This window comes from Muscardinus avellanarius (genome assembly GCF_963383645.1).
Source record: "Muscardinus avellanarius genome assembly, chromosome: 1".
In the NCBI taxonomy this organism is placed as follows: Eukaryota; Metazoa; Chordata; class Mammalia; order Rodentia; family Gliridae; genus Muscardinus; species Muscardinus avellanarius.
The window spans coordinates 31,330,046-31,343,523 of record NC_137786.1 but is presented as its reverse complement, the minus strand read 5'-3'; the positions used below and the strand labels follow the sequence as shown (position 1 = coordinate 31,343,523).

At 38.3% G+C, this 13,478-nt stretch overlaps 1 protein-coding gene across 1 annotated transcript in view; it reads right to left on the bottom strand.

Annotated features, from left to right (window-relative positions):
• The window catches only part of SPEF2 (sperm flagellar 2), a gene marked incomplete at both ends in the record, with an annotated part of 204,416 nt that overhangs the window by 19,599 nt on the left and 171,339 nt on the right, over positions 1-13,478 (bottom strand). Inside the window, 2 exons of the mRNA XM_080719700.1 lie at positions 11,428-11,610; positions 12,315-12,421. Coding sequence (XP_080575826.1) covers positions 11,428-11,610; positions 12,315-12,421 — 290 coding nt within the window. The remainder of the gene's footprint in view (positions 1-11,427; positions 11,611-12,314; positions 12,422-13,478) is intronic.

Below are 13,478 nucleotides of genomic sequence, written 5' to 3'. Positions count from 1 at the left end.
TAATGTGATTTTTTACTATTCATGATGTGACTTAATATAATTTATTTTATGAGATTAAAAGTGTTATCTATTGGCACAAGGAGCATCTAAAGCTCCCAAGGTCTGGGCTCAGCAAACCCTGCAGGGACTCAGAGCGGAGCTCAAAACCAAAGAAGAAATACACCATCCTCAGGGCCGAGGGTGTAGCAGTGGCATCATATTGCCAGCGGCGGCAGCAGCGAGTTCACCGAGTCCACTACAACTCAATCAGTGCACTCAACAACCGTGAGTCAAATTGTGGCCCCTAGAGGAGAAATCCCAGTATTGCACCCCCAGGGACTTGCACAACTTTGATAGTCTCTCTGGGTCTGAGAGATCTGTGCAGTACAACCCAGTGGGGGAGTGGCAGTGGCAGAGATATCACACCATAGTCGGAGTTCCAGCCTGGCACCCCCTGTGGTCTCAAGCAGCCTTGATTGACTCCCTGGGTCTGAGACTTTGCGATACAACCCAGCAAAGGAGTAGTGGTGACTGAGATACCACAGACTCAAGATCCAGAGCACCTTAAGTGAAGACATAGTGACCAGGGAAAAACCCAGAGAAGGCACAAACTTCCAAAATCATGGGAAAGAGGAATAACAATGGAGCAATGAATGCCCACAACCCCACAACATCAGAACCTGATAACACAGAAATTCAGAGATCTCTAGAAGATCAAATCAGGAAAATAACTGTAGAAATAATAGAGGACTTTTGAAAAAAATTCAGAGAGTCTAAAAGAGATAAAGGATGCAATTATTGAAGGAAAGGCATCAATTCAAAGTATAAACAACCGATTAGACCACATGGAGAATATAATCTCGCTCCAAGAAGATGATCACTCCAAAAATGAATGCACAGTTTCTAATTTGGAAAAAAAAATCTGATAGCAGGAACTTGACATTGAAGAAATATGGGCCCATTTTAAGAGAGCTAACCTAAGAATAATTGGAATAGAGGAGGGAAAAGAAGGTGAAACCAAAGGGATCAATAATCTCTTCAAGGAAGTAATAGTAGAAAATTTTCCAAACATAGAGCAAGAAGTCAATACACAGGTCCAGGAAACTTATAGAACTCCCTTTAGACAGGATCAGAGAAAAGGATCCCCATGCCACATAATTGCCAAAATGACTAATGTGGAAGCCAAGCAGAGAATCTTAAAGGCAATAAAAACAAAAGGCCATGTGACATTCAGTGGCAAACTAATTAGAATTGCTCCAGACTTCCCAAACCAAGTCATGAAAGCCAAAAGGGCATGAAGTAACATATTCCAAACTCTGAAAGAAAACAACTTCCAGCCAAAAATCTCCTTCCCAGCAAAACTATCTATCAAATTAGATAGGAAAATAAGAAGCTACCATGACAAACAGAAACTGAAGGAATTTATGTCTTCAAAACCAGCATTAGAGAAAATACTCAAGGAGATTAACTGCAAAGAGGAAATGGGTAATACACCCCAGAACCAGAGAAACAAGTTTTCCCATCCAGCAGATAACTAAGCAAGAAGAATAAACAGTATTTCAAACAGAAATAAAATCTTAACATGTTAGGAATTAAAAATTATCTCTCTATAATCACACTGAATGTAAACAGCCTCAACTCCCCAGTAAAAAGACATATAGTGGCAAAATGGATTAAAAACCAGAATCCATCCATCTTCTGCTTACAAGAAACACACCTTACAAGTAAAGATAGGAACAAACTCAAGGTAAAGGGCTGGAGCAAGGTAATCCATGCTAATGGAACTCAAAGATAAGCAGGAGTAGCAACTATGATATCAGACAAGTTAGACTTCAAACCCAAACTTATTAGAAGAGACAAAGAAGGTCATATTTTACTGGTAAAAGGAATAATACAGCTAGAGGTAATAACAATAATCAACATTTATGCCCCAAACATAGGAGCAGCTACTTTCATAAATCAAACTCTTTGTGACATGAAGTCACACATAAATCCCAACACAATAATACTGTGAGACTTTAACACACCTCTCACAATACTAGACCGATCTTCCAGACAAAGGGTCAGTAAAGATGTCTCAGAACTAAAGAACACCATTAAACAAATGGACCTGGTGGACACATATAGAATATTTCTCCCAACTACAGCAGAGTTTACATTTTTCTCAGCTGCTCATGAAACCTTCTCCAAAATAGATCACATCCTGGGACTCAAAATGAGCACTAGCAAATTTAAAAAATGTTACGTACTTCCCTGTGTCATTTCAGACCATAATGGAATGAAACTAGAAATCAACTATAAGAAGACCCAGAGAAACAACATAAACATGTGGAGACTGAACACCACACTTCTGAATGAAGAATGGGTCATAGAAGATGTAAGAGGTGAAATCAAGAAATTTCTAGAAACAAATGAAAATAAAGAAACAACATATCAAAACCTCTGGGACACTTTGAAGGCAGTATTAAGAGGAAAATTTATAGCACTGAGTGCTCACATAAGAAAAACAGAAAATCTTCAAATAAATAACCTAACGACACACCTCAAAGCCTTTGAAATGTAGGAACAATTGAACCCCAAAGCCAGCAGAAGACAGGAAATTATTAAAATTAGAGCAGAAATTAATGAAATAGAGAATAAAAAACAATACAGAAAATCAACAACCCCAAATCTGGTTTCTTGAAAAAAATTAACAAGATTGATAAACCACTAGCCAATCTAACTAAAAAAAAAAGAGAATCAACTCAAATTATGAAGATAAGAGATGAAAAAGGAGACATTACTACTGACAGTGTAGAAATCCAGAGGATTATCAGAAACTACTTTGAAAAACTATACTCCAACAAAATGGAAAATCTGGAGGAAATTGACAACTTCCTAGATAAATACAACTTTCCTAAGCTGAGACAAGAAAATATAGAACACTTAAACCAACCAATAACAATCAAAGAGATTGAAACAGAAATAAAGAGCTTACCATCAAAGAAAAGCCCAGGACCAGATGGTTTCCCAAGTGAATTCTATAAATCTTTTATAGAAGAGCTAACCCCAATACTCCTCAAACTATTTTGTGAAATAGAAAAAACCGGGACTCTCCCAAATACATTCTATGAAGCCAACATCACATTAATTCCCAAACCGAATAAAGACAGTTCAAAGAAGGAAAACTACAGGCCTATATCTCTGATGAACTTGGATGCAAAACTATTAAACAAAATACAAGCAACACTCATTCAAAACCACATCAAGAAAGTCATACACAATGACCAGGTAGGGTTTATCCCAGGGAAGCAAGGCTGGTTCAGCATACAAAAATCAATCCATGTAATTCACCATATAAACAGAATCAAAGACAAAAATCACATGATCATTTCAATAGACGCTGAAAAAGCATTTGATAAAATTCAATATCCATTTATGATAAAAACACTGTAGAGAATGGGAATAGAAGGAACATATCTCAACATTATTAAGGCAATCTACAATAAGTCCACCACCAACATCATATTAAATGGGGAAAATCTTCAAGAATTCTTCCTAAAAACAGGAACAAGACAAGGATGTCCATTATCACCACTTCTCTCCAGTATAGTACTAGAGACTCTAGCCAGAGCAATAAAGCAAGAAAAGGAAATCAAAGGAGTACAAATAGGAAAAGAACTTAAGCTTTCACTATTTGCAGACAACATGATACTATATTTAGAAAACCCAACAAACTCAACCAAAAGGCTTATAGAACTGATCAACAAATTCAGCAAAGTATCTGGATACAAAATCAATCTTAAAAAATCAGAAGCTTTCCTGTACACCAACCATAAATCCACTGAAAAAGAAATTCAGAAAACACTTCCACTCAGGATCTCCCACAAAAAAATAAAATGCTTAGGAATAAACTTGACCAAGGAGGTAAAAGATCTCTACAAAGAAAATTATAAAACACTGAAAAAAGAAATCGAAGAAGATCTTAGAAGATGGAAGGATCTTTCACATTCATGGTCTGGCAGAATAAATATCGTCAAAATGGCCACTCTCCCAAAAGTCATCTACAGATTTAACACAATGCCCATTAAACTACCAAGATCATTCCTCACAGACATAGAAAAATCAGTCCTTAAATTTATCTGGAATACCAAAAAGCCCAGAATATCCAATGTAGTTCTCAGCAACAAAAATCATGCAGGAGGAATCACAATACCTGACTTTAAACTATACCACAAAGCCATTGTAATAAAAACAGTATGGTACTGGCAACAAACAGATACATAGACCAATGGAGCAGAATAGAAGACCGAGAAACAAGTTCACACACTTTTAGCCAATTGATTTTTGACAAAGGGGCTAAAAACATACACTGGAAAAAACATAGCCTCTTCAACAAATGGTGTTGGCAAAAACTGGTTAACTATATGCAGAAAATTAGAAATTAATCCCACTTTCTCACCCTGTACAAGAGTCAATTCAAGATGGATCAAAGACTTGGAAATCAAACCAGAGACCTTGAAGCTTCTTGAAGAGGGCATAGGTCCAACACTGCAACACATAGGCACAGATAAACACTTTCTCAACAAGACCACAAAAGCACAACAAATTAAAAGGAGAATCAATATGTGGGTTTGCATGAAACTGAAGAGCTTCTGTTCAGCAAAGTAAACTGTAAAGAACCTCAATTTAGAGCCAACAGAATGGAAGAAGATTTTTGCCAACTCATCCTGATAGAGGACTAATATCTAGAATATACAGAGAACTCAAGAAACTCGACACTAAGAAAACAAAGCATCCAATAACAAAATGGGCAAACAAACTATATAGACACTTCACAAAAGAAGATATTCAAATGGCCAATAAATGCATGAAAAAAATGCTTAACATAACTGGCAATCAGAGAGATGCAAATCAAAACTACCCTGAGATTTCACCTAACTCCAACTAGAATGGCAACCATTCAAATCAGAAACAACAATAGATGCTGGCGAGGATGTGGAGAAGTGGAAACTCTAAAACATTGTTGGTGGGATTGCAAATTAGTGCAACCACTTTGGAAAACAGTATGGAGAATCCTCAGAAGAATGGGAACAAACCTACCATTTGATCCAGCAATACCACTCTGGGTATCTACCCAAAAGGTAGGAAACCAAACTACCTAACTAATGCATGTGTATCTATGTTCATAGCTGCACAATTCACCATAGCCAAACTATGGAACCAGCCAAGATGTCCATCAACAGATGAATGGATTACAAAACTGTGGGATATATACACAATGGAATTTTACTCAACCATTAAAAAAAACTCAATTACATCATTTTCAGGGAAATAGATGAAATTGGAGGACATTATGCTAAGTGAGATTAGTCAGTCACAAAAAATAAGAAATCAGATGCTTTCCCTAATTTTTGAGAGTTAGGGAGAAATGGGTCATAGGAGGAGCTCTAGATGAAAAAGGAAATCCTATAGAGGAGCAAACAAGACAACCTAAAGGAGGAGAAAGGATGGGGGAAGAGGAAAATCTCTAAAACACACAAAGTACTTAAACATATTGAAGTCAACTACTACGCCAAGCAAAGGAAGGAGGGACAAGGAAGGAATGGGGTGGGAATTGGGTAGGAGTTAAGTCAGTGATGTGTACATGTACACACAAGTTCTTTACCCCAATATGATGTATGAATATAATGCACCAATAAAAAATTAAAAATAATAAAAAATGTTATATATTTAGAAACCTTCATATTGGCCTATAATTTTCATCTCAGGACCTTTTTCTATTCTCATTCTTTAGATCACATTGTCCCTCCTACCTTAGGTGACTTCTATCCTCCTTTCCACCAAGGAAAGTCTACATGTCTTCTCAGACCTGGCTCAGATCACACCTGCTCAGAGAGGACCTCCTTTGTTTCTCCTCTGAACTCCAGTGTGACTTGTTTATACCCTACATTTGGTACTGAGTCTGTTCTTTTGGGAGTTGTGATTCATGTCTGCTGTGGAATATCAGGTATAAAATTATTTGGTTCAAGGAATTAATTTTTATACACGATAAGCACTTCATATACATAACTATCTTGTTCTTAGTTCTTGTTCTTTTACCAACTTCTGCAGTTATAACTTATCCTCAACACTGCCTACTGCCCAGAGCCATTGGATCACCAGACCTGCCCTAGGCCTGTGTTCTGCATCTTCCTTTCCTCCTTTCCAGAATCAACTATGCTTTAAGAGATAGCTGGGGCATCACTAGGTAGCATGCTGAAGTGAGACCTGAGTTTTCTTTTCATTTAGAACAAAGAGATGCTGGCTCTGTACAAGTTTGTAAAGAAGCAGAGCCAGAAAAAGCTTAAATATCTATCATGGGCTCAAGCTCTAACCACAAGAGGCTTCTGCACTGACCAGGAGGAAATCCTTACCCAGTGACTTATCTATAGAGGTGGAGGAGCAATCAAATGGAAGACTATAGAGAGAAGAATATAAGTAAGACTCATGCTTTTGGTCATGATAAAATATAACAGGCAGCAGTATCTCCTGCCATATGCAAACAAACAAAAAGGACAACATATAATGCAATGGAATTTTTTAGAAATTAGAAAATGTGCAGTATAGGACAGTCATTCATGGGAGAAGGAAAGCTGAGTAGGAGCCCGCTAGTGTTCCTGCCCATAGAGCCAGCAGCAGAATCTGAGGCCTGGCGGTCTCTCTAAGTATACAAGATAGAGGTTGGGGTTGAGGGAGGCCAAGAAGGCTAGGGTTCACAGCAGAGTGCTGGAGCTGCACACAGGGAGAAAGCAAGCTCTGGAGACACACAGAAGGGTTTTCTCAGGGAGGAGAGAGAGAGAGAGAGAGAGAGAGAGAGAGAGAGAGAGAGAGAGAGAGAGAGAGAGAGAGGAAGAAGAAGAAGAAGAAGAAGAAGAAGAAGAAGAAGAAGAAGAAGAAGAAGAGAAGAGAAGAGGAGAAGAGAGGAGAAGAGAGAAGAGAGAAGAGAGAAGAGAGAGAAGAGAGAAAGAAAGAGAGAGAGAGAGAGAGGGAGAGAGTATAGAATACCAGAGGTTGGAGAAAGAACCTCTGGAAAGTAGTAAGCTCAGTAATTTCAGAGAATCATCCAGGGCTGGAATTAGTTCATCTCACTACCAACCAGAGTGGGGGGTCCTCTTCACACATGAGGCATCAGGTAGAGACCCCAGGAGGATATTGCCTTCCTAATGCAGTGAGATTCACCTGACAGTAAAGGCTGCTCAGGATCTGCCCTCACCATTCTTGAAAGGAAAAAAAATGGGTTCCAAGTATAACAACGTGTGTATAACAACACTCAAAGGTGTACAACAAAATATTAAATTCAGAGCAGCACCTGACATCCAATATGAAATTATTAGGCATGCAAGAGAGAGAGAAAATATGACCATAGCCAAGAAAAATGCCAGCACACAAACGAGATAGATGAATGTACAGAAAAGGATGTTAAAATAGCTTTTCTAAGTATATATCAGGATGTAAAAAAATCATATACATAAAGAAGAGATAACTGAAAGATAAAAACACCCAACTTGGCCTACTAAAGATAAAATATACAATACCTGAAATGATAAATGTACTGATGTTATTAAAAGCAGACTCAACTCTGCAGAGAAACATATCAGTGACCTTTAAAATAAAGCAATAAAAGGAATACAGAATGAATAATTAAGAGAAAAAGGACTGGAAAAAAATTAAGTGTCAATGGCCTGTGGGACAATATCAAATAATTTATAAACAAATGTGTAAGTGGATTTTGAGAATGGGAGGGGGTATTTTTGGAAAAGTATTTAAAAAGTAATCCTAGCCGGGTGTGGTGGCGCATGCTTGTAATCCCAGCATTCGGGAGGCTGAGACTGGAGGATCACAGTTCGCGAACAGCCTCAGCTACTTAGTGAGGCCCTCCATAACTTAGTGAGACCCTGTTTCAAAATAAAGAATAAAAAACAGGGCAGGGGGTGTAGCTTGGAGGTCAAATGACCCTGGGTTACATCCCCAGACACCCCCACCCAAAAAAAAAAGTAATCCTGAAAATAGTTCCAAATTTGACAAAAAGTACAAACTCAGATTCAAGCTCAATGGACCCCAAGTAGAAGAAACATGAGGACAACCTAAACAAAACAACCTAAAACATAAACAAGTTGCCAAAAGCCATGGAGAAAGAGGAAATATAGAGGGAATAAGAAACAGAGATTAGTTCCCTACTCCTCTGACTATTTCTCAGCCAATTATCAGTTCTATATCTAATTGTTTTACACATGGAAATTTATCTTGATTCTTGGACCAAGAATTCATTTGTATTGGTTTTCTAAAATGTTTTCACAAATTAGAAAACATACAAAAGGGCCATGTCATAAAAAATAATGTTTTCTAAAAAAAATGTACAGATAAAAATATTAGCAACCTGAAATGCTAAATATGAATGCATATAGTAATGGGATTGAATTGATAAGTAAGAGTTCATCACTTACATCCTGACTCCCTGGATTACTACAACAACAGATACAGTCGAGAGCACAGTAGACAATCCTATTTTCTCAGAAAATTCATTTTTTCCCACTGTTCTAATGTGGCATTTTCACCAGATTCTATAAAAATTTGCCTAGAAGCTATTTTGATTTTTTCCTATGAGCCCGTGTGTGTGTGTGTGTGTGTGTGTGTGTGTGTGTGTGTGTGTGTACCTCTGTGTGTGTGCATATACGTGTGTGCTGGAAAGTGCTGGAATGGCATGCAGGAAGGTCAAGTGGGCCTCTTCAAATGGCATCGGTGTCCTGGCAATTCCATGGAGTAGAAACTAAGAGGGGGAGTGGAGGGAACAGAAATCAGCTGTTCCCAAAACAGTGTTCAAGCGAGTATATCTGAGTTCCTACTAAAGGCAGAACCCAACTTTCTCTAAGAAAGTCACACCTTTTGGTAAAGGAGCTTTCTGGTTTGGGCTCAGCACTTTGGCAAAAACTGTCAACATTCTTTGTTCTTCTCATGTTTGTACAAAGAGATGTTTAAATTGATATCCTATGTTGACTGACACATGCTGTAAACAGTGAAGGTTTTGCCATTTAAAAAAAGTCTTAGGCTGGGCGTGGTGGCGCACGCTTGTAATCCATGCACTTGGGAGGCAGAGACAGGAGGATCGCACTGGTTTGAAGCCAGCCTCGCTGGCTTAAGAGACCCTGTTTCCAAATAAAAATATAAAAATAGGTCTGGAAGTGTAGCCCAGAGGTTAGAAGGGCTTCCAGGAAACCCAGTCCCACACACACAAACAAAAAAAAAAAAAAAAAAAAAAAAAAAAAAAAAAAATCTTAGCCTATCCTTAGAAAAAGTTAAGTTTTGCTCCTATGTTTTCATCTTCCAACAAAATTACCTGACAAATGGTAAGTCCAACAAAATTACCTGACAAATGGTAAGTCCAGGATGGCAAGAGCATTCATAAACTTCTTTACCTGGAAAATACATATCTCAAGTCTAAACAGGTGGACACCTATCTTGATCATCCCTGAAGAACCTCTTCAGAATTCAAATGAAAAACCTCTTTAGGATTCAAATTCAAAGGATTCAAAATAGAACCTCTTATAGCTTAACTCTATGAGCCTGGGGACCTCAAGGCTATTTTTTAAAGTATGTCATCAATTAATTAGAAAGAGAAGAGAAGCAGGGAAAGATGTGATCTTGCAGTGGTGAAACACATGTGAGATATAGATACCTACAGACGGTCCCTTTTCAAAATTAGCACCCTGTGAACATTTCCTTCTCTTGTTGACTATGGGGAACACAGGGTAGACAATAGCATGGATCCAATTAGTAGAGACACAATTAGCAACTCAGGCCCCCATCCATTGTGGAATCTCATTCTCACTTCTTAAACTTTTTTTTTCTTTTTCTTTGTGTGGTGCTGGGATTGAACGTAGGGGCATTCTACCACTAAGCCGCAACTCCAGCCCTATTTAATCTTTTATTTGGAAATAGGGTTTTGCTAAGTTACTGAGAGCCTCACTATGTTGCTGACACTGACTTTGAGCCTGTGATCCTCCTGTCTCAGTCTCTCAAGTACTGGGATCACAGGGGTGTACCACCATGCCTGGATCTTTCTTAAATTAAAACACACACACACACACACACACAAAAAAAAAAAAAAAAAAAAAAAAACAACCCACGAGTCTCATTTTAATGTATCTGGTTTAAAGACTATAACATCAATATCTATCTATCTATCTATCTATCTATCTATCTATCTATCTATCATCTATCATCTTCCTAAGAATCTAAATCATTTCCCCAACCCTCTGCAATCTGCCTTCTGTACTTATTATTTCACCAAGATTGCATTGGCAGGTCAGTGGTTACATTCGACTTGCCAAGTCCAATGGGAAGGCATCATTCTATGGAATTATCTGTCCCTTTCCTTGGGTAATTTCATCCATTCATAACTTCAGTGACTACCTACATAAGAGTAGCTTGCAACCCCTATGGATCTGCCATATAGACTGGGTATTTCTGCCTGCACATCCCATTGACATTTCATATCAAACTCGGTGCAGACAATCTCACTAATTACCCTCACACCCCACAGGAGGGGCGGAGCCAACTGTTCTTTCCGCTGTGCTCTTTATTTGCTTTTCTTGTTATTCCTGGAGTTCTGGGCATTGAGCAGTGGGCTTAGCGAAAGTTCTGCAGGCAATTTTAATGCACAACCAAGAGTAAGAACCACTGGTTAGAAACTCATGGGAAGAACAATAAAATAAAGTTGTTTTTTTTTTTTCAGCCAGTTGTGGTGGAGCATGCTTGTAATCCCCACGCTTGGGAGGCGGAGACAGGAGGATTGCACAGGTTTGAAGCCAGCTGTGCTGGCTTAAGAGATTCCTGTTTCCAAATAAAAAGGTATAAAACTAGGTCTGAGACTGTAACCCGGAGGTAGAAGGGTTTCCAGGAACCCCAGTACCACAAATAAATAAATAAATAAATAAATAAATAAATAAATAAATAAATATAGTTTTTTTCAGCGGGTGGATAGTGTGGATTGAACCCAGGGGCATTATACCTTTTATCCACAGTCCCAGCCCTACTGTATTTCTTATTTTGAAAGAAGGTCTCATTATGTTGCTGATGGTCTTGCTAAATTGCTGAGGTTGGCCTTGAACCTGCGATCCTCCTGACTCCCAAGTACTGGGATTACAAGCGTGTGCCACCAGGCACAGCTGGGACAATGAAGTTTAAGTGACTTCTTTTAGATGCCTTACTTATCTAGGAAGTTCTGATTTTTTTTTTTTTTTTTTAGATGCTCTTCCTGGGGAAGCAAGCCAGGCTTCTGCCTTTGGGCTTTGACACTATGCTGTGCGGCCTTCACATGGGCTCCTGAGAAGCGAAACAGTGGCCTGGGGAATGTGATGTGACATTAGTAAGACGCTTCTTAGGTCAAATTTATTCTGGTGCTCCTAATGCATCGGCTCTGGTAGCAACCTGCATATACTGCTCAAACGTGATGGTCCCCGTCTGAGCCTCGTCCACAGCCTTGAACCTCTGAAGGGTATCCAGGAGCTCCTCCTCCAGCGGGATGGGCCACGGCATGGCCGTCACTAACAGGAACTTCCTCCAGTCCACGAACTCCGAGTTGACTACTAATAGAGATGTTAATTCCTGCAACTAGAGAAAACAGAAACTGCTACTGGGATGTTTGCATGACTCCTTCCTGAAGGTCTGCCTGCTCAGGCTTTCAGAGGAAGGTTTGAATGACTGAGTAGGAGTTTGTGCTGGCTGACAGAGCCAGTTCTGATTTTGGTTCCCTCTTGTGTTTTTTGTTCTACCAATGCCAGACGGTACCTAGAAAGCATCTTGACTTTGTTTCCTTTACATTCGCGGTTCTTACTGTTACACGACCAGTTTATATGTGGAACTCCAGTTAGCTTTGTGCCCTTGCTGCAGAGGAGGGGTAAAAAGTACAGCTGTGCCTGGGCAAGGGGTCTGCAGCCCACATAGGAAGAGGTCTTTAACTATCACTGTCTTGTTTTCTGAGATATAGTTAAGGGAAAGATTATGATGAATAGCAAGGACTGCCGGAATCATCTCCTATTACCAGTTGGGGTCATTGCATCTGGTAGTGACAGATAGGAGTTCACTGGTGGAACCTTGTAGTCTGTGATATTTCACTGGCTGTTAGGGCACTGCTCTTGAAATATGGAGCATGTTATATATTCGAGTTTGTTTATCTGTTCATTCATTCAAGTTTCATCAATTTCCCACTAAGTGTCAGACACTGTTTAAGCACTGGTTACTTTAGGACTATTGACTCATTGATCAAATAAGAATACTACTAAGAACTTAGAAGCCCAAAGAAAATGGAAGCTTACTTCAGGTTGGGTGAGGTGCATCCAGCTGCTAGGGAAGATGTTTGTTCCAAGGTTCAGAGTCACCAAGTCAAACAAAATGTCAGTAAATGCTTTATTTCCTATTATACCTATAATATAACAAAATATTTGGTCATTTATATTAAGTGATTTTTTTCTAAAAATAGAAAAAATGGGTATTTGTATAACCACTTTCTTAATATTATTTAGCACTGAAATCTCTAGAGAAACAGAAGATACTTGGGAAACATGATAGTAATTTCCTGGTGCTCTCCCATCATTAATTCCCAGAACTGACTCAAAATGTCTAGTTTTGCCTAGTAATAACTTATTTCAGATTGAGCAAAATACCAAGCCTGTGTATCTTTTTAGTTTGTAGTCTTCCTTGCTTTTCTGCTCAGAATAGGTTGTTTTTTCTTTTTAAAGAAAACCACTCTAAGGGTTTCAATATGTAGTAGAGTACAAGAGTTTTAAAACATCTGGTAAATATCAAGTAAAGGTGTTTCAAATGCATGCAGATCACCACTATAGTCAAGGCAATACATTTATCTGTATTTGCACTCTTTAGCTTAGAGTATACTTATTTGCTTTTGTAAACGCAGATTTGAACTGCTAAATAACTAGGTTAAAAGTTCTCATTTAACCATCCAATTGGCTTATTATTCCCTAGTATTTTATAAAATATCACTAAATTTTCAAATTGCTTTGCTCTTGTGCACTAATCTACTTTATCTTGTCTAAAACAAATTTCTAACTTTCTCTACTCAAATCTCATGCACATGCATTAAAAAGAAACAGGAAAAAAATAAATTAATATACTTTAAAAACATGTCTATCTAACCCATACAGAAGAAGTACCTTCTAGAGCCAGAAGATCTTCCTAATATGTATCCCAGTATCTCGCAGGTCCAGAGTACATAGCTATTCTTTTGTTTAGGAATGTAAAGAGTGAAACATAGAGGTAGCATCCCAAAGCTTCTTTTTACATTTAACTTTTTAGCATTTTTAAAAAGTTCATATAAACTTTATCATTTCCTCTAACTTTAAGGAAAAGGCGATTCCTTTAAAATATCAGTAATTCAGACCAAGTATACAATTTCAATATTTAGAGGGTAAAAGTCTGGGTAGCAAGAGTGGAACCTTTGTTTCCTTGATATATTTGGCTAT